Genomic DNA, 25,423 nt, shown 5'->3' on the forward strand with positions numbered 1-25,423 from the left:
TAGGCCTCACAATGTTTAAATCTATCCTGTTAGCTATTCAAAAGCATGCTAAAGATAAAACACTGAGGCATGCAATGCCTGAAAAATAATTTGTTTATACTTCCCTTTTCCTTCTGCCTCACTGATGTGGTGCTGATCCTCATCTCCTTGCCAGGCTTCTTCTCTCTACCTCCTTCTTAAATTCCTCAAGGTGGGATCTTGGGGCTCTTCTCTTATTCCCCTTTTCTGTGAACTCAGGTAAATTCTTGTTTTCTTCCCCCTCAATTACCTAATCTTTAGGTAATTAAAGTCTCACAGATACGTGTCTCAGAGATCTGCATCTTAATTCCTGTATCTCTGCTGAGCTCTAAACCTTATTTTCCAATTGCCTGCTGCACTTAAACTGAAAATTTCTAAAAGTCGACTCACTTGTGTTCCTTCAGGAAACTTTTCCCTCTACTTAGGTTGCCTTTTTCTATTCACATTATCATATATTATACTTTCAGAGGTTAGAAACCCAGACATTTTTGATCCCTTACGCTCTCAATCAACCAATTCCCTGTATTCTACCCTCAACCATATGCTGTACAGCACCAACCAGAGGTAGAGCAGAGCGGTTAGGAGCTCCAAAACCATGCTACACAGGTCTGAATCTTGGATGTCATACAAAAGCTGACTTACTTTTGGGAAAATTATTTAACCTTTCAGTCAAAATGAACACCTACCTTCTGAGATTTTGGAAAGACTAAGTTAATAAATGTAAAGGACTAAAGACAGCATCTGGTACATGTAAATAATAAATATTAGTAGCTATTAATTTTTTTTATTAGCTAAAAGCTAATTACTTTCAAAGGTTATCCTCTAAGAATGAAATTAGAAAAAAAATCAAGAAGAGTTTAAAAAACATAAAATTTATTATATGAGGGGGTTACAAAGTTATCATAAACTTATATCAAAAACAAAGTTAAATAGAATGTCCTAGTTATTTTAATAAAAAATAAAAAGGGGATAAGCCATTTGAACTACTAAGATTATATAACAATGTATGATTAAAAAGTTTTAGGAATCCCCCAAATCCAATCAAGATCCCCTGGACAGAAATACAGGTCAACATGACTACACTGTGATATCAAGAAAGAAAACTTTCAATAAATAAATAGCACTGCAAATGAAGAAAGAGTATGTATCTAGAACAAAGATGGTCTTTGTATTGGTCTGCTCTCATGCTGCTATGTAGGAATACCCAAGACTGGGTAATTTTTAAAGAGCTTTAACTGATGTGCAGTTCCACATGGCTAGGGAGGCCTCAGGAAGGAAACAGAATCACGTTGGAATGCACCTCTTCACAGGGCAGCAGGAGAGACTGAGTGTCAGCAGGGGAAATGCCAGATGCTTCAGATCTTGTGAGAACTCACTCACTATCATGAGACGCATGGGGGAAACCATCCCCATGATTCAATTACCTCCAGCTGGTCCTACCCTTGACACATAAGGATTATTACAATTCAAAGTGAGATTTAGGTGAGGACACAGGGCCAAACAATAGTAGTCTTCCTTATAATGAGTGTCCAAAGACACAAAATTTGGCAGGGTGTAGCCAACATAGTGTTCCAGGAAAAAGTTATTCCTGATCCACAAACAAGATCCTTTTCTATAGTGGAGAATGATTTCTCACAACTATTGTAACTGGATGATACTGGCTAGTATGACATACAATTATTCTCCTGTTCCAATTCTATGCACACAAAATGCTGTTTTAATTAAAATTTGGTTTTCCACACACTTTTGGCTGGAGAAGAATGGGCTGATCACCCAAAATGAATATTTAGCCTGCTTGATATGTATATTTCTCAATGTAAATTAATCACTCAAACACCAGTTTTGGACTCCGTAAACCAGAAGTAATTCTATTCCTTCTAAAATCTCTTTACTTCAACTACAGCACTTATTTATTTTGCCTCATTATTGTTAGTTGCTTACACTTTTATCTGTTTGACCAGACTGTAAAAGCACCTTCAAGTATACGAATATTTCTTCTTCTTCTTTTTTTTTTTTCCCTGAAACAGAGTCTTACTCTGTTGTCCAAGATGGTCTCAAACTCCTGGGCTCAAGTGATCTGCCTGCCTTGGCCTCCCACAGTGCTGGGATTACAACCGTGAGCCACTGCGCCCAGCCTAAATATTTCTAATTCTTTTTTTGTTTTCAGTTCCCTATTGTGAAAATATAAGCAGATTCTTAAATGTTTGATGAATAAATGACTGGATGAATAGCATCATGTAATTATTCTCTTCCCAAGACTGAAAAGTAAACACCAAGATTGTACGTACCTTATTCTTTTCATTTTGAATAATTTCTAATAGCTGGTCTATGTGCCCTTCTTCTATACATTTTTGCCCAGCTAACTGAAATAGGCCAAAATCCTCTTCTTTAAAGTCTTGCTCTTCTAGGATTTGCTGGCAAAAACAAAAGAAACAAACAAAAAAATGTGTATGCAAGTAAAAATTAAACACAGTAACTTCTTGATTTATCTATTAAAAAAGAACTGTTTAAATTCTAGATAAATGTAACATAAATAACACGTTATCAAAATTAGGATTACCCAAATAAATACTTCAATAAATGACCTTGAAATCTACTGTACCAATGAAATCTGTGGATCAGGATTAAAATGTAAAAGGTTATTTAAATAAGTATGCCACCTGGAGAAATAATCCAATCTGCCTCCCCCACTCATGCTCTTTACAGGTCAAAAAAAGCAAGGATTAAAGAAGATAAACAATTTGAGTGACCACAAATATAATTAAAAACAATCTGTGCCCTTCCCATATTTTGAAAGGTATTTAATTTTACAAAAATAAAAAACATACTTACACATCTCTTTATTATGGACTGAAGTTCCTCTACAGCCATTCCTATTTATCCTAGCTTCGATGATAAAATCTACAAATACAAAACACAGCTATCTGTGATATTACAGTAAAGTATTCAAAAGTTATATTTCAGTGTGATAAATTATTACTAAATACAATAAAGAAAATATAACAGTTTTTGTTGTTCTGTTTTTTTGGTCCGACAGCATGGTAGGAGAAAACGTAAAGTTTTAAAGTTGAAATGTTATTACTGAATCTTAGTATCTTAGCCTAAGAAAATAAAGTGTTTTTTCAGAGGCCTTTATTGCATCTTTCAAGTTTTCTAGGAGCATAGTTTTGAAAGCTACTTGGAAGGAAAAAAAAAACCTTCTCGAGTACTCCCAAGAGGCGAGGCAAATACGGACTAAAGGGCTTTTTTAAAAGGCAAAGTATTTATTTTCTCAAAAAAAAATTTCCAAAAGGTGGACCTGAAATCAAAATTCTAATCATTAGGGGATTTTTTATTTTTTAATGTCTCACCTTACAAAAATTGGGGTGCAACCCAATTACCCACAGGGGTAAAGGTTCAGATGCCCTCCATCTCGTTTCTCTCTAGGAATTGCAGTCCCCAAAGTAATCAATCCATCTAGTGAAATCACTGTATCTATCACACGGAGACAAGGTAATCAGCGGCCTTCAGGAAGAGACCATCGCTTCTCCCGGCAGAAGAAGCCCCCATTAGGGGCGCAGGTCAGCCCGGTCCTCAGGACAACGCGCGTGCGGGCGGCATCAGAAGAAGCCATGTCTTCCGATTCCTGCTCGCCTAGGCGGGCAGGCTCCACCACCTCACTTGGCCTAGTCGGCCCGCGGCACCAAGTCCGCCCGCGGTTCACGGCCAACCGCCAGCCCTGGCCACCGTGAACCCTTCCAAGACTCCACTTACCGGCCAGGTCCCTGGCCTCTCTCAGCCGTCGCCACCTCCTCCGGTCGCCCGGGCTGCTCTTCTGGCCCCGCCCTACGCCAGCCGGGTCCGCCCCGCGCTTTGCGTAGGGAGGCGGGGCCTCGGGGCGAGACGCCCGATCAGAGCCCCGTCCCGCTGGCTACTCTCACGCATGGCGGACTGCGCAGGGTCGCGCTCCGCCGGCCTCAAGGCCGGGACTCGCCGCCGCTCTCGAAACGCCGCAGGTAGGAGCAAGGATCTCTTCCCACTTTTGGACCCTGAAAGCTGGGCCCTGGTCGATTTTCAAACCAGCGCGCCGGAGCTTCTGAAAGGCTGCTTCAGGGGAGGGGTTCTCCCAGGCAGAGAAGGCCGAAAGCTTCCCACCGCCGTGCTCGCACCTCCTGGAAAAGATCTCACTGCCGGCTCTCACCCCTTTACACCAGTGTTCTAAGATTTCCCTCACGAGGGCTGTGGCCCCAGCCTCTGAGAGAAAGGACAGTGGAGGTGCCGGGAAGCCAGGCCTGGGGTCCCCGGGGTTCGGGGCAAGTGACTAGGGCAGCGTTGACAGCTGGCCTTGAACCTAGGACCGGTCCTCCTTTCCAGACTGCTTGGGTGCCTGGTTCTTTGAGGTGTCGGACTCCCCTTTTACCCGAGAGACGATGTTTGGCGGACAGAGAGAAGTTCCTCCTTAAAAGTACCCAGATCTCAGATTTTTCAGGAGTGGTTAATTAAGCAACTATGATAGAGGAGAAAATTAAATCCCCAAAGAGAAACATTTTAACCAAGAAAAATTAGACAGTTATCAATTTGCAAAAACAAATTGCATTCCCATCCTATTTCATTTTGATTTACACACGATTGGACATAAAATATGTGGAAAAGAAAAAAAGTTTGTCTACAGTTTGTTATTTAGGTAGGAATCTATCTTGCACCTAATGTGTTTGTGTACACTTGACCTACTGCCGCCATTGTGTGGCTTAACTGCAGGGATGCATTTTGAGAAATGCGTTGTTAGGCGATTTCGTCCCTGTGTGACCGTCATAGAGTGCACTTACACAAACCTGGATGGTATAGCCTACTACACGCTAGGTTATGTGGTGCAGCCTATTGCTCCCAGGCTACAATGCACAGGATGTTACTGTACTAAGTACTGTAAGCAATTGTAACACAATAGTATTTGTATATCTAAACTTAGAAAAGGTACAGTAAAAATACAGTATTATTAGCTTAGACCGCTATCTGTATGCGGTCCGTCATTTATGGCAATGTCATTATGTGGCACATGACTGTATTTTTATTGTAGGTACTAAACAGACAAGTACTTTGAAACAAGAAGATGCTTCCAAAAGGTATGGCAGCTATATGGACAACTACATTGACATAGCTACTTATCTCATATTACTCGAACCAGTTTTAAAACAATAATGGTTACTTTTTTTTAGAGAGAGAAAACTATGAGAAGGAAGAGAAAGATCTGGGAAGGCCTATAAATTCTCACATAGCCTGTTACATACATCTATTCTAGGCTTTAAGAAAACCAGACTGAGCACTCAGACTGCTAGTGAAGGCATGAGTGTCTGTAGAAGGTGTCTGTGACTGGGCGCTGTGGCTCACACCTGTAATCCTAGCACTTTGGGAGACGGAGGCAGGCGGATTGCCTGAGCTCAGAAGTTCAAGACAGCCTGGATAACACGGTGAAACACCCTCTCTACTAATCTACAAAAGAAGTTAGCCGAGCGTGGCAGCACGCACCTGTAGTCTCAGCTACTTGGGAGGCTGAGGCAGGAGAATTGCTTGAACCCTGAAAGCGTAGGTTGCAGTGAGCCAAGATTACGCCACTGCACTCCACCTTGGGCAACAGAGCAAGACTCCGTCTCTGGAAAAAAAAAAAAAGAAGGTGTTTGTTTGTTTTTCACCTCTTCAGATATACTCTCCTTTTATTGCCAGAGACTCACTCTACAAGTTTCTCTATCACTCCAAGAAACCTTTTCTGTTCTTTGTTAGATCAAGTCCAGATTTTCATCAAAAAGTTGTCATGTACTAGTTCTGGTTCTAAAAAGGCAAGATATTACCACTTATCACGCAAAGTTTTCCAGAAGAGGAGTAGAAGAATCTGAAGGGGATTAGTATATAGCTATGATTTTCATTTTGTGGAGACTCATTAATCTTATATTGGCTTTTGTCTAATTACTCATTATTTCAAAAATTATTTACTGAGTGTAAGATATGCCAGACCTGTGTTAGGCCCTGAAGATATGGTGAACAGAATAGACACAGTTCTAATCTAGTAGAACAGAAGAATAAATAGTAATAAATTAATTAGTTAATTAAGATAAACAAATACATAATTACAAATTGTGATAAGCACTATGAAGGAAAAGACTGTGATGTTATGAGAAGGAATAACAAAAGTCTAATTTAGTTGGAGGTGGGTGGCAGGGAGGTTGGCTGTGAGTTTTCAGGGAAAGCCTTAAGCTGAGCCCTGCATGCCAAGCAGACATTAACCAGACAACCAGCAGTGAGGAGAGACCTCCAGCCAGAGGTGACCGTGTGTATAAAGACTTCTGTATGTGCAGTGCAAAAAGTAACCTGTTTCCTTTTTGAAAAAGCATTGGATCAAAAGTAACAGCATTAGAAACTAGAAAATTGGCTGGATATGGTGGCTCATGCCTGTAATCCCAGTGCTTTGGGAGGCTGAGGTGGGAGTATCGCTTGAGGCCCAGAGCTTGAGACCAGTCTGGGCAACGTAGTGACACCTCATCTCCACAATTACAAAGAAGTAAATATTTTTATTCAAGAAAATTTCTTTAATATATATAAATTTAAGTGGCAAAATAGTGAGTTAAGTTAGTGTTGTATTTTAAAACATGGAATATTGGACATGATGAAGCTTATAAGTAGATTAACTTTCTCTTTCAAATTTTAGGAAAGCAGAACTAGAAGCAGCTGTGAGAAAGAAGATTGAATTTGAGAGAAAAGCTCTACATATTGTTGAACAGCTTTTAGAAGAGAATATTACAGAAGAATTCCTAATGGAGTGTGTATGTGTTAAGTTGACAAATTATTAGTTTGGTAGTATAACAAGTTTAAATCTGTACAACATAAAACTTCTTTGCATTATTAAAATCTTTGAATTTGTTCTTAGTCATTAGATGCAGATAATAATCTATATAATTCATGCATTTTAAAATAAACAGTTATCATGCATTCCTTGTATAATGACTTCAAAATACACTAATGAAAAATAACAAGTACGTAATAAGGTGATGATAGGTAATGTATATTTCAAAATTAATAAGTGTATTTTAAATGTTCTCACCACAAAGAAATGATAAAGATGTGAGGTGGTTATGTTAATTAGCCTGATATGCTCAACATATACATGTGTTAAAACATCACATACTACCCTACAAATATAAAGAATTAAATATAAATACAATTAAAAAGAAAAAAGAGGCCGGGCACAGTGGCTCATGTCTGTAATCCCAGCACTTTGGGAGGCCAAGATGGGTGGATCACTTGAGGCCAGGAGTTTGAGACCAGCCTGGCCAACTTGGTGAGACCCCCATCTCTACCAAAAATACAAAATTAGCCAGGTGTAGTGGCTCACACCTATAATCCCAGCTACTCAGGAGGCTAGGCATGAGAATTGCTTGAACTCAGGAGGCGAGAGGTACAATAAGCTGAGATCACACCACTGCACTCCAGCCTGGGCAACAAGCATGAGACTCTAATAAACAGAAAAAAAAAAAAAAATGAGGATGGGGAGGGAAAAAAAAGAAAAAGCAAGTATATTTTACTCTTAGTTGTAGTTCTTTTAACCAGTCTGCTAATATCACTTGATTTTCTTCAGTTCTGTGATTGCAATGCCAGTTTTCTATATTCTGTGTTGTACTGTTTTAAGTAACAGAGGAATATTATTCTTGTCAATATAATTTCATCAATTTTGATATTTTTAAAACCTGAAATATAGATTATTTATGATTTAACATAAAATGGGAGAATTATAATCTGCATTAAATTTTTTTAGGCTGGGTATAGTGGCTCAGCCTATAATCCCAGCACTGTGGAAGCCAAGGCGGTAGGATTGCTTGAGCCCAGGAGTTTGAGACCAGCCTGGACAACGTAGCGAGACCCTGTCTAAAAATTTGAGAATAAAAAAAATTTTAAACAGCTTTACTACATTAAAATTTTGAATGGAAAATTTCTTTCATATTCTCATAATCCTTAAGAGGACAAATAAAAACTCAGGGCTTCTATTTCAAAAACACTTCTAGTATGGTTCATCGATCTTTTTCTAAATAGAAATATGAACATGACAATTCTTTTTTTTTTTTTCCCCAAGACGGAGTCTCCCTCTGTTGCCAGGCTGGAGTGTAGTGGTGCAATCTTGGCTCACTGCAATCTCCAACTCCCTGGTTTAAGAAATTCTCCTGCCTCAGCCTCCTGAGTAGATGGGATTACAGGCACATGCCACCACACCCAGCCAATTTTTATATTTTTAGTAGAGATGGTTTCACCATGTTGGCCAGACTGGTCTTAATCTCCTGATCTCGTGATTCACCTGCCTCGGCCTCCCAAAGTGCTGGGATTACAGGCATGAGCTACCATGCCTGGGTGACAATTCACATTTTAATTGACACAGCTAACTGCATCAGAATCTATGATGACATCAAAAAAGACAAAGGCAAATATGCTTCTTTTGAAACATAAAACTTGCATCACTCTCAAAAAGTATTTTAGTCCCTGTGAAAACATAAAAACTTGTTAAAAGATCTCAAAGTTATGAAACAGGAATCGAGATTATTTGATCATGAAGATATAAAAGGAAAATATTTAATGTTAGCTTATAACCATCACCTCACCACTCTGTACAGATTTTTCAGAAGTAGGAAGATTTTGCACAAAATGTGTTCAGGAGTCACAATGACACCTTTAAAATACTTTCTTTTTAAAGATTATGCCTTAAAAAATAGGTAACATTTTATTACTTTGTGATTTAGTTTATTTTTTAAAAATAAAAGATGACTGTTGTCATTTAGCGTTGGTATAGCTATAGCACCATTTCTTCCTCCTGCCTCAGAATTATTTCATTTAACTATATAACCTACAAAGATGCAGAGACTACCATGGCAGAAATTTTTTAAAATAATAACTTTTTGAATGCTTACTATATGTTGAGCACTTCTTTTTTTTTTTTTTTTTGGGACGGAGTTTTGCTCTTGTTACCCAGGCTGGAGTGCAACGGCGCGATCTCGGCTCACCGCAACCTCCGCCTCCTGGGTTCAGGCAATTCTCCTCCCTCAGCCTCCTGAGTAGCTGGGATTACAGGCACGCGCCACTATACCCAGCTAATTTTTTTGTATTTTTAGTAGAGACGGGGTTTCACTGTGTTGACCAGGATGGTCTCGATCTCTTGACCTCGTGATCCACCCGCCTCGGCCTCCCAAAGTGCTGGGATTACAGGCTTGAGCCACCGCGCCCGGCCTGTTGAGCACTTCTATAAGTGATTTTGCTTTATTTTCTCCTCTAATTCTAACCTCTAACTTATGAGGAGGGTACTATTGCGATTCCTGTGTTTTCAGATAAGATGGCTGAGGCTTAAGAGAGCTGATAAATGAACTTTTCTATTAATCCAGGAAGAAATAACCCTCTCATTTCATTATAGGGGAAGTTCATTACACCTGCTCACTACAGTGATGTCGTGGATGAACGTTCTATTGTCAAACTCTGTGGTTATCCTTTATGTCAGAAGAAGCTGGGAATTGTAAGTAACTCATTTTCTTTTTAAATATAGGCTTTTATTATTTTCATTTAGCAAAGTACTTTGTTGTAAGAACAAGAAATGAAACCTAAAGTCATGAACTAATGGCATGGATTAGCCAATGATACGATATGTAGATGACTTAATCTTGTAACATAAGGTTCATTGTATTATTTGGATTCTTTTGTAAGTTGTACTTTCTTTTCTTTAGGTACCAAAACAGAAATATAAAATTTCTACCAAAACCAATAAAGTCTATGATATTACTGAAAGGAAGGTGAGTTTAAAGGCTTTCATTATGGCAATTCATTTTTTTCTTTACTAACCACTATCCTAACAAGGAATGGCAATTAATTTTTAATGAAACTAAACAGGATTCTAAAAGTAATTGTTTAAAATCTTACTGGTTAGAAAATAATGATGTTAAAAGTTTGGTTTTATTTGTAAAAATTTCAGTCAAGGTATTAAAAAATTTTTTGCTTAAGCTTTCAATAAGACTTGAACATTTAAAAGTTAAAAGTGCATATTGGTACAAATCTAAGCAAATAAATCATGGAACAGAATAGAGAGTCAGTTACAGACTAAACACATATGTAGACAGTTAATATTTGTCAGTGGGAGTATTGTAGATCAGTAAAGAAAGGATGGATTTTTCAATAAATTTTACTGGCACAATTAGTTATACAAATGGAAAAAATGAAAATTGATGCCTATCCTAGGCTATATGCACAGATCACTTTCAGGTAGATTAAAGACATAAATGTAAAAGGAGATTCTTTTTGAAGACAGTATGGGAGAGGCTGAGCACAGTGGCTCATCCCTGTAATCCTAGCATTTGGAAGTCCAAGGTGGGCAGATTACCTGAGCTCAAGGAGTTCGAGGCCAGCCTAGGCAATGGCGAAACCCTGTTTCTACAAAAAGTACAAAAGTCAGCAGGATGTGGTGATATGCACCTATAGTCCCAGCTCAGGGGGCTGAGGCACGTGAATCACTTGAATCTGGGCAGCAGAGGTTGCAGTGAGCCGAGGTCATGCCACTGCATGTCAGCTTCAGCCTGGGCCTCAGAGTGGGACATTGTCTCCAGAAAAAAAAAATATGGGAAGATATAAACTTGGGGTACAGAGACTTTATAAAATAAGAGGGAAAATTATAGACCAAAGAGGAGAAACTGATAAATATTTCTATATTAAAATGTAAAACTTTTGTTCATCAGAAGTTTCAAAAAAAAGGATAAAGAGAAGCCACAAATCAGAATGTTATTATTTCCCACGTATAACTGACCATAGAGTCATATCTAGAATACATAATCTATAAGAAAAAGACCAACAAACTAATAGAAAAATTTACACAAGGAACTTGAATGGCTAATAAACATATGAAAAGTGCTCAGTCTTATCAGTAATCAGAGAAACAGCAGAAACACATTGAATTATGTTTTCGCAGCCCCCACAAGATTGCAAATATTAGGAAATCTTTTTGCAACTAGTGGGAATGAAAACTGGTACAGTCTTTTTGAGAAATGGTTTGCATTTGTCTGGCAAAGTCAACTTTGCACATTCTCTATAATTAAACCTTTCTATTCCTTGGTATATACCCTAAAGAAATTCTTATACATGTACACCAGTATATATGTATAAAAATGTTCATAGCTGGATAAACAATGTGATATATACACACAATGGAATATTTGCCTTAAAAAAGGAAGGAAATTCTGACACAGGCTAACAGGTGGATGAACCTTGAAGATAATATGCTAAGTGAAATAAGCTAGCACAAAAGGACAAATACTGTATACTTTCACTTACGTGAGGTACCTACAGATGTCAAATTAATAGAGGCAGAAAGTAGAATGATCATCAGCAAAGGTGGGAATGGGAAGTTAGTGTATAGGGTTTCAGTTTTGTAAGATAAAAAGAGTTTTGGGCCAGGCGCGGTGGCTCGCACCTGTAATCCCAGCATTTTGGGAGGCCAAGGCGGGTGGATCACGAGGTCAAGATATCGAGACCATCCTGATCAACATGGTGAAACCCCGTCTCTACTAAAAATACAAAAATTAGCTGGGCATGGTGGTGTGAGTCTGTAGTCCCACCTACTCAGGAGGCTAAGGCAAGAGAATTGCCTGAACCCGGGAGGCAGAGGTTGCAGTGAGCCAAGATCACACCACTGCACTCCAGCCTGGCGACACTGTGCTATACACTTAAAAATGGTTACGGTGATAATTTTCATATTATGTATATTTTACCACAATTTTAAAAAATGTTTTAATTGTAAAAAAAACTTTATAGTAACATTGTAGTGATAGCAAAAAAATTAGAAACAACTTGGTTTTAAATGGTAAAGTGTAATATACTAACAATGGAATGTAATACACAGTGAAAATGAATAAGATATATCTACCTGAATGAATCTTAAAAACATAATTTTAAACAAAAGAAGTGGCTGGGTATGGTGGCTCACACCTATTAATTCCAGCACTTTGGAAGGCCAGGGAGGGAATATCACTTGAGGCCAGGTATTCAAGATTAGCCTGGACAACAAATCGAGACCCCATCTCTACAAAAAAATAAAATAGCCAGGTGTGGTGGAATGCCTATAGTCCAGCTACTCAGGAAGCTGAGGCCAGAGGATTGCTTGAGCACAGGAGATAGAGGCTACAGTGAGCTATGATTGTGTCACTGCACTGAAGCCTGGACAACAGAGTGAGACCCTGTCTCTAAAACAGTAAAATTTAATAAATGAATGAAGGAAGATAAAAATGTATAACAATATTAGTCCATTAAAAAAGTTTAAAAATAGGCAAAACTGAATATTTTTTAATAGGGATATGTACACAGGTGCTAAAACTGAAGGGAAATGAGGGAATGATTAACACCAAATGTATGATAGTGGTTACTTCTGGGGAATGTGGAGGGTGGTGCAGTTGGGAAGGGGCACATAGAAGCCTTCAAAGGTTCTGTACCTTATTTCTTACCTCAGGTGGTAGACTTGTAGGTTTCCACTTTGTTCTTTAAACTATACATTTGTGTTTTATACTGTCAATAGTATGTAAGGAATGTTTCACAATAAGAAAAAAAAACGAGATTTATAATGTTCTTTTCAGTCTTTTTGCAGCAATTTTTGTTATCAAGCATCTAAGTTTTTTGAATCACAAATTCCCAAAACTCCAGTGTGGGTTCGAGAAGAAGAGAGGTAATTTAAGTCATTGTGTATACACATTTGTTCATATATTCTATTCTAATAATTTGTTTCTGCTTTTTGAGCTTAGCTGAGAGTAGCTCTAGTTTTCTGTAAAAAGTTACCGTTTTGTACACTTTAATTATGGGGAAATGTTATATTTTAAGCTAGCTATTAAGTATTTTACACTTAAAATTAGAAAATGCATACATACAAATGTTATTTGTTTGTTGTTTTAGTTTTATTTTTTTTATTTTTTATTTTTTTTTTTGAGACAGAGTTTCACTCTTATTACCCAGGCTGGAGTGCAATGGCGGGATCTCGGCTCACCGCAACCTCCGCCTCCTGGGTTCAGGCAATTCTCCTGCCTCAACCTCCTCAGTAGCTGGGATTACAGGCACACACCACCATGCCCAGCTAATATTTTGTATTTTTAGTAGAGACGGGGTTTCACCATGTTGACCAGGATGGTCTCAATCTCTTGACCTCGTGATCCACCCGCCTCGGCCTCCCAAAGTGCTGGGATTACAGGCTTGAGCCACTGCGCCCGGCTGTTTTAGCTTTAATTGCAAAATCAGAACTTTAACTTCAGTGCCCTGTGATGCTAGTTCTGTCTGTGAATCCTGTTAAAATATCCTGGAGGAAGAATGTTAAATATTTTCAGAAGTTACTGGGTCTTGGGATCAAAGTGAACTCTGCTGTGAGGAAGGTTAGAAAGTTCAGGTTACTAATTCATTTAATCTTTATACAAATCAGTACAATATTTTATCAATTTAAAGACAGACAATTAAAAATTAACTTTTTTTGTAAAAAGTTTATGGGCAATGCTGGAGTTTAGCCCCTTGGGAAATGATTTAAATACTTGCAGTGATTTACTAGATGCTGAAGTCAACAAAATTTTATTATTGAGGGTGAAATAGATTAATAATATAAAGATAACCAAAATTATTGTGGTAATTAAACTGTATTGCCTAGAAATTCCAATAAAAGGCTTAATGAGATAATTCCCAAAATAAATTCATGTTTGAAAGAGTACATTACAACACCACAGGCGGTGTTACTTGTGGTAAGATAGGAACTATGCTAAATAAACTAATGACCTAAACATAATGAGATGCAAGTTAACTAAAAAGCTCTGCCTCAAAAAAAAAAAGCCAAAAACCTTCAAGTCTTTCCTGATGCATGAGGCAATATGATACCACTCTCAATTCAAATAACATCAATAATACTGACGACAGCACCTGTGATGGCAGACGCCTCTGCCTGTCAATCCAATCCTGTGTGGTTTAGGATATTGAAAACATTACACTGTGTGGCCTTTGATAATTGTGTTAAACATAACAAAGACTAAATTGTTCATCATTTCACCACCAGCCTGTCAGCTTTCTTGTCAGGAAAATAAAAAACTATGGCATTGTTCAACATGACTGGGAATCTAAGAGTACTTTTCAACTTACTCTCCTTCTCCTTTCTTAACATTTCTGTCCCTAGAGCTGCCCATTACTTTCCCAGTCCTCTGAGAGAAACATTTTATTCCCCACTGAAACCAGTGTTTCCTCAAGTTATCCTTAACTTTGCTTTAAAAGATATATTCTCTACATCTTTAATTTAACCTTCTGTGCCATCCTCATATATACCTCAACTGCTTCAAAACCATTTATCAAACCACTTTTCCTGCCATCTCTGTTTTCTTCAAGAATAGTTATTGGTACTTTCTTCAGCTAATTTAAAACAAGTCTTCCAGTCTGGTGCAATGGCTCATGCTGTTAATCCCCACACTTTGGGAGACCAAGGTGGGTGGATCACTTGATCCTAGGAGTTTGAGACCAGCTTGGCCAATATGGTGTTACCCTGTCTCTACTAAAAATATAAAAATTAGTTGGGTGTGATGGCAGGCACCTGTACTCTCAGCTACTCAGGAGGCTGAGGCAGGATAATCAGTTGAATCTGGGAGACGGAGGTTGCAGTGACCCAAGATCATGCTGCTGAACTCCAGCCTGGGCCACAGAGTGAGACTCTGCCTCAAAAATGAAATAAATAAATAAAATGAAGTAAAACAGCTCTTCCTCTAACTTTTGCCTAAAATCTTACCATCCTGTATTCAGGACACTCACTTTTTCCCAAAACTTGAGCCCTTTTACTTTATATTTGCAGTTCTTGAAATTCTACCTTAGCTATATACCCTTCCCTACCTCACTTAAAAAAAATAATTAAAATGGCCTTTGTGCCAGACGCAGTGGCTCACACCTGTAATCCCAGTACTTTGGAAGGCCAAGGTGGGCAGATCACAAGGTCCAGAAATCGAGAACATCCTGGCCAACATGGTGAAATCCCGTCTCTACTAAAAACACAAAAATTAGCTGGGCGTGGTGGTACCCACCTCTAGTCCCAGCTACTTGGGAGGCTGAGGAGGACAATCGCTTGAACCTGGGAGTCAGAGGTGGCAGTGAGCCAAGGTTGTGCCACTATACTCCAGCCTAATGACACAGTGAGACTCCATCTCAAAATAAAAAAGGGCCTTTAATGAATTGACTTAATTTACATTCAAATTGTACAGTAAGTGCTTAGTACCTGGCAGGCTACACACATACACATTTACAAATATAAAATCCAGCATGTGAATTTAACAGTCACTGGATGGTAGAGCATGAATTAAACAAGTTTGCTTTGATTTTTATAGGGACCTGTCCTATAAATTAGCAAGGTTAGGATATTGCATAATGAGAAACTGTGAGCAAAATTGAGAAAATAATCTTGTTGGAATGGATTGGGATATTGAACATTGGCCCACTTGAAATAAGGGTATATTTTGGGAAACAATAAAAGATAACAACAGGTAAATAACAAAGGGCCAGGCTGAGTGTGGTAAACCCTCAAGTACTGGGGAGCCATCAAATGTTTTTGAGCAGAATTTTATATTGGCATACAAAATGAATTAAAGAAGAAAGAATTGTAATTAAAAGGTAAAAAGGTCCTTAGATTTAATCCAATCCCTTCATTAAGTGTATTTCTTAAACTAGTGATAGATCTGTATGAGACTAGGATTCTATTCATTATATTCCACTTGATAAGAAGAAACCAGTGAATATATGTATGCATTTGCCTCATTGTGTAGCTTAACCATAGCCTTTAATTATATATAACACTTGCCAGTTTATAACCATATCAGTATCTTTTATATCTGGATGCATTTACCTTAATTTCCAAATTCTTAGGGGCAGGGATTATGTCCATGCTACTTAATGAATCCACTAGAGGTCACTGTTTTTTCAGAGACGTCTTTTTACCTGTGCTCGGGATCAGAATTCTAGAATTTGATATTTTAAAAAGCTTGTCTAGCTATTGCACATTTAAATGCTACAGAAATGTGATAGTTTAAAGAAAGTCTGTTCACATATGATATGAGATGCAATGTCCTGAGCCAGTCTTCTTTTAGGTAGGAAAAAGTTGCTGCTTCTAAATAGTGGCATGTAGTATTTAATGCAGAGATATTTTTATTAGCTTACAATGAGTCATGATAAACTGTATCACAATAGTAATTTTAATTATCATAATTTTAAAATAAGAATAAATTTTTATGGCCAGGCATGGTGGCTCACACCTGTAATCCCAGCACTTTGGGAGGCCAAGACTGGTGGATCACCTGAGGTCAGGAGTTCAAGATCAGCCTGGCCAACATGCCGAAACCCCATCTCTACTAAAAATACAAAAATTAGCCAGGCATGGTGGTACACACCTGTAACCCCAGCTACTTCGGAGGCTAATTCAGAAGCAGCACTTGAACCCGGGAGGCAGAGGTTGCAGTGAGCTGAGATCACACCACTGCACTCCAGCCTAGGCGACAGAGTGAGACTAAGAATAAATTGTTAAATCCACTCAAAATATTAGATATTTTATTGCAATGACTTCCAAACTTTTGACCACTATAATTGCATTTTACATTATGATCTCATATATGCATATAACTAAAAAGTTCTGTGAAACAGTATCCTTACTACATGAAATGCCTCTGATATTTTCTACTCTGTTGCTTTTTTAAAATGCTGACAGCAACCTACCTAATTGGTCCTGATCTGCAGTTTGAAGAGCACTGTTTTGTTGGATTTAGCTCAGGCTTTTGGTTGTTTTACTGTAGGAAAGCTACTTCTCAACACTAAGTCTCAGTTTCCTCATTTGTAAAAGGAAAAAGTTGCATTTAACTTCTGAGTTCCCTTTGGTTCTAATGACATGCAGTTCTAAGCCAATTGTGTCTTTAGTCATTGCTACCATAGAGAAAGTTTTCTACACAAGGAAATATTTATTAAAGTGATGAAAATTAAAGTTAGCTTAAGACTAGAAAAATTCCTACTACCTTGTAGAAAGATCTGTTTCAAGAATTTTGAATAAATTTCCCAACTTTAATAATTTGATCTCTTTAGTCTGTAAAAATGGAGGCTGATAAAGGATATATCAAAGCTTTTAAATTACGAAGAAAAACCAGGGATGTTTTAGAGCATGTCCTGAACAATTTGAATGTGGCATCATTGAGGATACCATGACCTTACACATGATTTGGAAACAGAATATTGAATTTTACCTATTTTGGTCTCTCTTACATTATTGTGAAAGCTAGTAAGTACAGGCATATCTTGGAGATACTGCAGGTTTGGTTCCAGACCACCACTATACTAAAGCAATAATGGATTTTTTGTTTGTTTCCCAGTGTATGCAAAAGTTATGTTTCCACTATAGTCTTTTAAATGTGTAGTAGCATTATATCTGTAAAAAATAATGTACATATCTTAATTTTAAAATATTTTATTGCTTAAAAATGCTACTGATCATCTGAGCCTTCAGCCAGAATTTATCTTTTTGCTGGTGAAGGGTTCTGTTTTGATGTGGGTGGCTGGTAACTTATCAGGGTGGTGGTGTCCTAAGGTTGGGGTGGCTGTGGCAATTTATTGAAATAAGACAACAATGAAATTTGCTGTACTGATCGACTTCCTTTCACTAAAGATTTATCTGTAGCATTAGATGCTGTTTGATAGCATTTTACCCACAGTAGAACATCTTTCAAAACTGGAGTCAGGCCAGGAGCGGTGACTCATGCCTGTGATCCCAACATTGTTGGCGGGGGGCGAGGCAGGAGGATCACTTGAAGCAAGACATATGAGACCAAGCCTGGGCAATACAGCAAGACCCATCTCTACCAAAAGTTTAAAAAATAGAAAATTAGCCAGGTGTGATGGCACACAACTATAGTCCTTGCAGCTACTTGGGATGCTGAGACCAGGAGATAACTCGAGCATAGGAGTTCATGGTTGCAGTCACTTAGATCACACAACTGCACTCCAGCCTTGGCAACAGAGCAAGACCCTGCCTCAAAAAAAAAAAAAAAAAAAAAAAAATTGAAGTCAGTCTTCTCAACTAAGTTCATGGAATATTCTAAATCTTGTATTACCATTTCAATGATGTAGACAGCATCTTCATCAGGAGTAGATTCTATCTTAAGAAACCACTTTCTTTGCCTATCCATAAGAAGCAACTTCATTCATGGATTATGAGATTAACGCAATTCAGTTACATCTTCAGGCTCCACCTCTAATTCTTATCTTGCTACTTCCACCATTCCATAGTGACTACCTCTACTGAAGTCTTGAACCCCTCAAAGTCATCCATTAGAGTTAGAATCAACTTCCTCAGTATTCTGCTAATGTTGATATTTTGACGTCTTCCCATGAATCCCAGATGTTCTTTTTATTTTTTATTTTTTCAGAGTCTTACTCTGTCACCCAGGCTGGAGTGCAGTGGCACATCTCGGCTCACTGCACCATCTGCCTCCCCCGTTCAGTGGCTCCATCTCAACTCACTGCATCCTCTACCTCCCAGGTTCAAGTGATTCTTGTGTCTCAGCCTTCTGAGTAGCTGGGACCACAGGCACACGCGACCACACTCAGCTAATTTTTGTATTTTTAGTAGAGATGGGGTTTCACCATGTTGGCCAGGCTGGTCTCGAACTCCTGACCTCAAGTAATCCGCCAACCTCAGCCTCCCAAAGTGCTGGGATTACCAGCATAAGCCTCTGCGCCTGGCTGTGATCTAATATTCTTATGAGATCCATTTCAGTTGCACAGATGTTAAATGCATTACTAAATGCAACAAACAAAACCGGCAACAAAAAAACCCTTACAATGGCCTCTGAGTGTTCAAGTAAAAGGAAGAGTCACACATCTCTCACTTTAAATCAAAAGCTAGAAATGATTAAGCTCAGTGAGGAAGGCTTGTCAAAAGCTGAGATTGGCCAAAAATTAGGCCTATTTTGCCAGTTAGCAAGTTGTGAATGCAAAAGAAAAGTTCTTAAAGGAAATTTAAAATGCTAGTCCAGTGAACACAAAAACAAAACAGCCTTATCGGTGGTATAGAGAAAGTTTTAGGGGTCTGGAAATAGGTTAAACCAGCTATTACATTCCTTTAAGCAAAAGCCTAATCCAGAGCAAGGTCCTAACTCTTGGCACATGCCTGTAATCCCAACTACTTGGGAGGCTGAGCCAGGAGAATCACTTGAACTCAGGAGCCAAGATGGGGCCACTGCACTCCAGTCTGGGTAACAGAATGAGACTCCATCTCAATAAATTCTAAAAAAAAAAAAAGGGCCAGGTGTGGTGGCTTACACCTATAATCCCAGCATTTTGGGAGGCCAAGGTGAGTGGATCATCTGAGGTCAGGAGTTTGAGACCAGCTTGGCCAACATGGTAAAACCCCATCTCCACTAAAAATAAAAAAATTAGCCAGACATGATTGTTCATGCCTGTAATCCCAGCTCCTTGGAAGGCTGGGGTGTGAGAATTGCTTGAATCTGGGAGACGAAGGTTGCAGTGAATCAAGATCATGCCATTGCACTCCAGCCTGGGTGACAGAGCGAGACTCTATCTCAAAAAAAAAAAAAAAAAAAGAAAAAGAAATTTAGCTTTTCAGAAAGATAGAGGTCTTGTGATGTTGCAGTCTCAAAAAATAATAATAATAATCTTAAAGGAAAAGCAGTATTCAATTTCAGTGAGTCTTCCATTGTAAAGTTACTAATTGGCCTAATTTCAATAGTGTTGTGCCTCAAGGAATAGGGAGGCCTAGAAGAGGGAGAGAGATGAGTGAACAGCTGGTTGATGGATCAGTCAGAACACACACATTTATCAATTAAGTTTGACATCTTATGTGGGCTTGGTTCATGATATCCCAAAACAATTATACCAGTAACATCAAAAATTACCACATACTACTACAACAGATAATAGTAATGAAATTTGAAGTATAAGAATTACCAAACTGTGACACAGAGAACACGTTTTGTTGGAAAAATCACTGATAGACTGGCAGACACAGTTACTACAAACATTCAGTTTGTAAAAAAAAATGTAATATCTGCAAAGTACAATACAATACAGGAAAGCACAGTTAAACAAGGTATGCTTATATAAATTTATTTACCAGATTTTATAATACCAAAACCTAGTAGTATCCCTTAAAATTTATAAGAGTAATATCTTTATCACAGTAAGCTCAATACCTCATTGGTATAGATGTTTCAATAAATTTAAGATTTAGACAAATTCATAAATTCCACCTCCATACTTTTATCAAGGTTTTGGAGTCAGAAAAGGCCTTGTAGGTTTTCTAGCTCCTGATGTTTAAGGTATGAAAAAATATCTGGAGTATATCTGTAATTCCATGGAGAGTAACAGTCGTTCTCACAAAATGTCTCCTGATACCCTGTTTGAGACAAAACATTGACCTAGAATGGTCTGGGTCGTGATGCACTATGATGCTTCTCATCTTGTGAGTTACAAATTTTTCACCCACTTGGTGGCCAGAAACAGACCACATAGAGTTTTGATGCTCTGAGACAGTGTGGTCATATAGGTAATTGTATAGTTGCAGTTATAAATCCTGTTTGGCTAAATGTAGGCTCTGACAAATCTTTGAAGGTGGGAAGTCTCTTGAATTGTAACCTAAAATTTTTAAGAAAGAAGGACAAATGTTGAAAATCAAATTATTATTTTAAAAATAAAATTGGGGTGAATGGTTAATGCTGACAGAGCTAAAAGCGCCATCATCTGGTCCAGAGTAGGGGATTTCACACATTGCTTCTTGGCAGTAAACAGTAGAATCTCAGATGTGCGGAAGCCAAAAACCTCTGCAGAACAACTATAACCTCTTCCTGAACGGCCACTTCTGTTGCTTGGTATACAGAATAAAAGCTTTTTGAAACAGGGTTTAACATGTCTCAAAATATATTTGAAAAGTTCTCACCATAGGGGAATTGTAGCCTGCTGCTTCATTTGGTTTATATATAACATATATATCCCAAGTGATATATATGCACATACATATAAATATGTACACATATCCACTAAGTTCTTTGGCATAAGCTACTTCTAGTTTTAGATTTATTTTGCTAAAATGAAAACCAGCCATCTAATTTATACCTTAGTGAAAATAAAATGAAAATGTTTATGAAGAAACAGCTTAAAAACATTCTTTAACTAGGATGGTTACATATTTTTGTTTTTTAAATTGAACTTTCAGAACTATCTCTAGGACAACAAAAATTATGGGAAGAGAAATGGCACTTTTCAAACAAAAAGAATTTGAATTTCATCTAAGAAAGGATAGAAAAGAAAGAGCAATGTAACTTGGTGCTTCATTCTTTCTAAAACAGCACAAGCAAAAACAAACCGGAATTTCATATTGAATTTTTCATCTAGTGCCTCAGTAAACTCCAGGCTAGTTTATTTCAGTGTCAGGTGCCATTCTTTATACATTGGGGATCAGGGAAGGTAGTTAATGTTTCTTTAAAATAGTTAACATTGGCCAGGTGCGGTGGCTCATGCCTGTAATCCCAGCACTTTGGGAAGGCGGGCGGATCAGGAGGTCAGGAGTTCAAGACCAGCCTGACTAACATGGTGAAACCCCATCTTTACTAAAGTTACAAAAATTAGCTAGGCATGGTGGTGCATGCCTAAAATCCCAGCTACTCTGGAGGCTGAGGCAGGGGAATTGCTTGAACCTGGGAGGCTCAGGTTGTAATGAGCTGAGATCTTATCACTGCATTCCAGCCTGGCCGACACAGCAAGACTCCATCTCAAAAAAAAAAAAAAAAAAAAGATAGTTAACATCTAGAAACAATGTTGAGTCTAGTTCTCAGAAAAATTACACAAAGGAGAGGAAAATCATTTGTAAAGTAATTGAGTTCCTGTGAAAAGGATTAAGCAAAGGTTGTGTCCTTACAACATTTTTGGGTCTTTTTCTAACACTAATTAGAGGCAACAGGATATGGAAAGAGCTTGGCCTAATTTGAATCCTAGATTTACTACTTGTTAACTATGTGATCTTAGGAAGTCATTTAACCTCTCAAAACTTTGGTTTCCTCATCTATAAAAATAGAGTTGTAAATTGTGTGAGGATTAAATGAAATAAAGTGTAGAACCAAAACCACCTAGCAGACAGTTTGGGAAGATGAAAAAGTGCTGGAGATGCTTGGTGGTGATAGTTGCACAACAGTGTAAATGTACTTCATCCTACTGAACTATATACCTAAAATGTATTAAACGGTAAATTTTATGTTGTATATATTTTACCACAATTTTAACAATCCACCTAGAATATGGTAGTTAATGCTGATTTTTCCCTTGCCTTCTTGAAAGATAGAATTTTCTTTTAATTCTCAAAAAATAACAAGTTGTATAGCAGGGGATGTTTCATAAAGCTGTTTTAAATTGCATTCATAATTCACAGTGATTTTATATATTTTGATTACTATTTGATTCAGCCACACTTGGACCTCATTCTTGTTTGGAACTATTCTGCCTCCAAGATCTTGAAGTAAGAGCTTCCCGTCTCTGACCACAACCTCTATCTCAATCTGCAGCTATCACTCCTGAGTCTGCTTTGTGACCTCATTTTGACCTATCTCTAGCCTAGTTCTATTCTTCTGAGTTGGCAGACCCTGTTACATTTGTTTTCTTGAGCTCTACAGTCAGCAATTACAGTGTCCTATTAAACCATTGTAGATTCTTTCTCCTTTAACCTTCTGCCATGTTCACCTTCCCAAGCTCCAGTCATACTTTTTTCCTATGTTTAGCTTGCTGGATGTTTTGGAGAAAGTTCTCAAATAAGCCCATTAGCACTTTAGATAAGCTATCTCATTTAATTCAGTCATAGCATCCCTGGGGAAATATTATGTTACTCATTTTATGGATGATGGAACTGAGGCTCAGAGTGGTATAGTGACTCACCCATGGACACTTAGTTTTATATATAGTTTTGGGATTTGAACCCAGGTCTGTCTGATATTCAAGCCTACATTCTTTGTATTCCTTTGGCCCCATTCTCTACTATGTTTTTCCCACCTTTTTCTTTTTTTAGTAACTATAGGATAGACCTTGTCTACTCTCAGACTTTAAACCAACTACCAATCATAGTAGATAGCTTAACCCACTTTACTGAAACAATTGAGGGCATCCAGCAGAATCTTCTTCAACATTATTTTCTTCATATAGGCTCTCATTTCTCTGCCTCATTGCTGATAAAGTATCTTCCTTTGTCTTACTGATTCCACTTTCTCTCCCGGGCCTTGCTTTATGATTTATTTGTATTCTGCCTCCTTTGAGATATCCTTTCATGTTGATTATTTTCCCTCTACCTTAAAAAAAAAAAAAACAACTGAAAAATATCTATTAACAGTCTTATAGTAATTGGTGATCTCAGTGACAGCCATTCCAGGGGAGTAATGAGTACAGATTCCAGAAGACAGAGAGTTGATAAATGAATAGGAGATAGGGAAGTTGAAAATGATGAGGGCAGACTTCTTTAATGAAGGCTTATGTTGAAATGAGGAGGGGCTGTATGATCAAAGGACTGTTGTTATTTTTTTTTCTAAGAAATTGAGTAGATTTAAACATGATTACATACTTTAAAAAAAGAAAGGAAAAAAAAAGGGAGAGGTTTGTAGAGTAACACCCCAGACTGAGATTCATGGGATTAGCCTCAAATGCCTTTATATACAGACTATATCCATCTTTATAAGCCCAGCTGAAATGACACCTCTCTGCAACTCTTTTTGATTGGTTCAGGAGGAAGTTTTTCTTTCTTCTCTGATTTCCTGTAGCAGCTTATACATCTCTCATGGCATTTAACACATACTGTCTTGAATGACAGTGTAGTTATTATGAGCTTTACTTTCTGGGTTGGATTCCTGGCTCCACCACTTACTAGCTGTGCGATTTTGGGCAAATTGCTTATTCTCTCTGTACTCAGTTTCCTTATCTATAACATAGGGATAATATTAGTAGCTACATCACTGTTATGAGGATCAATACCTATAAAGCTCTTAGAACATGCATTTTTCTTCTACTAAACTATAAGGGTTGGCTGGGCACAGTGGTAATCCCAGCACTATGGGAGGCTGAGGTGGAGGCAGTAGGGAGCAGGGGGTTGCTACTACTACAATGTAATTGCTTTCTCAGAAATTAAGGCAAAAAATCTTAATGACCATGTAAAGGAAATCCAACAGAATTATAAACAATCTCTGCCTTTAAGAAGCTTATAGTCTAGTTAAGGAACCAGACTAAAATATATGAAAAGTTAAACATTTAGTTAATGGTTCTAGTAGTAGGCCATAAAGGAGTACATGATTAAATATGTTACATTGTACAGACAATGATGACTCTGGAATTTAGAGAAGGGATTTACTTTAGTCCAAGTTAGTCAAGGAAGCCTTTATAGGGCTGGTGGAATTTGAACTTAGCCCTGAAAAGTGAGTGAAGTTCAAATCAGAGTGAGACTAATCTAGATTTCTTGTTGATGAGTTTCACAGTACTTTCTTGTCCTTTAATTTTTTTCTTAAAGAAAAAAAAAATTTTAATGAATATTTTAATTCTTTTTAATTACTCTTTATTTTTAATTTTAATTATATTTTCTACTATACATATTGAAGTTTAATAAAAACTTGAAAATATTTGACATATCACTTGCCTTCAGTTTTCTATTTCTGTATTGTTACAGGCATCCCGATTTTCAACTGCTAAAGGAAGGACAAAGGTATGGTTGAATCAGTATCGTTTACCATCTATTTATTTATGTTAATAGAAACATTAGGAGTGAACCAGGTGGTATGAGCTCTTGGACTTCCTGTGCTGATGCATTATGTAAGTGTCCCATTCTAGCCCACACAAAGAAATATTTGACCTGTTCAGCTTTTTCTTTTGTGATGGTAAGTTGATGTGTTTGACCTGTATGATTTATTGTACAGCTGTTCCTACCAAGGAAATCTAATTTAACCTGTTGAAATATGACACAAATACAGCCTCCATCTCAGATACTGTGCTTCGTCAACTAGATTGTGCCTATTACATTTGTTGAAAGGTTATTATAGTCCTATAGGATTTCAAAACCAGTAATATATCAGTTACTTCCAAGTTGTGATTTTTTTTCTCAACTTTCCTCATGATATTGTTTGCCTGACCATGGCCATCTCTCAAAACACATCCCTTACCTCTCAAAATAAATGTTCCTAGTTAGTAGTCACTACCCTAGTCAGGGCATTGAGCACAAATAAGAGATATCTATTTATTGATGTATATCTTTAATTTATACCTTCAGATTAGTATAAAAACATATAATTGCCTTAAAATTCCAAGTGGAAGTATGAAATACATTAAAGTTAAATTGTTCTAATTTTGTTGA

At 37.7% G+C, this 25,423-nt stretch overlaps 2 protein-coding genes across 8 annotated transcripts in view; one reads left to right on the forward strand and one right to left on the reverse strand.

Moving 5' to 3' along the window:
- GLMN (glomulin, FKBP associated protein) overlaps positions 1–3,862 on the reverse strand; it is a 75,157-nt gene extending 71,295 nt beyond the window's left edge. Inside the window, exons 1-3 of one of the 3 annotated variants that reach the window (XM_017544158.2) lie at positions 3,772–3,862; positions 2,851–2,919; positions 2,307–2,432 (exon numbers count right to left, since the gene is read on the reverse strand). In XM_017544158.2, coding sequence (XP_017399647.1) covers positions 2,307–2,432; positions 2,851–2,889 — 165 coding nt within the window. In that variant the 5' untranslated portion in view covers positions 2,890–2,919; positions 3,772–3,862. The other 2 variants (XM_017544159.2, XM_037744138.1) reach the window with 2 other exon arrangements.
- Positions 3,855–25,423, forward strand: part of RPAP2 (RNA polymerase II associated protein 2) — a 123,920-nt gene continuing 102,351 nt past the window's right edge. For 2 of the 5 annotated variants that reach the window (XM_017544154.2, XM_017544153.2), the window contains exons 1-7: positions 3,855–4,013; positions 5,072–5,117; positions 6,695–6,809; positions 9,437–9,535; positions 9,744–9,809; positions 12,633–12,721; positions 24,743–24,778. In XM_017544154.2, coding sequence (XP_017399643.1) covers positions 3,941–4,013; positions 5,072–5,117; positions 6,695–6,809; positions 9,437–9,535; positions 9,744–9,809; positions 12,633–12,721; positions 24,743–24,778 — 524 coding nt within the window. In that variant the 5' untranslated portion in view covers positions 3,855–3,940. The remainder of the gene's footprint in view (positions 4,014–5,071; positions 5,118–6,694; positions 6,810–9,436; positions 9,536–9,743; positions 9,810–12,632; positions 12,722–24,742; positions 24,779–25,423) is intronic. The other 3 variants (XM_037744137.1, XM_017544157.2, XM_017544155.2) reach the window with 3 other exon arrangements.

This window comes from Cebus imitator, unplaced genomic scaffold (genome assembly GCF_001604975.1).
Source record: "Cebus imitator isolate Cc_AM_T3 unplaced genomic scaffold, Cebus_imitator-1.0 Scaffold166, whole genome shotgun sequence".
In the NCBI taxonomy this organism is placed as follows: domain Eukaryota; kingdom Metazoa; phylum Chordata; class Mammalia; order Primates; family Cebidae; genus Cebus; species Cebus imitator.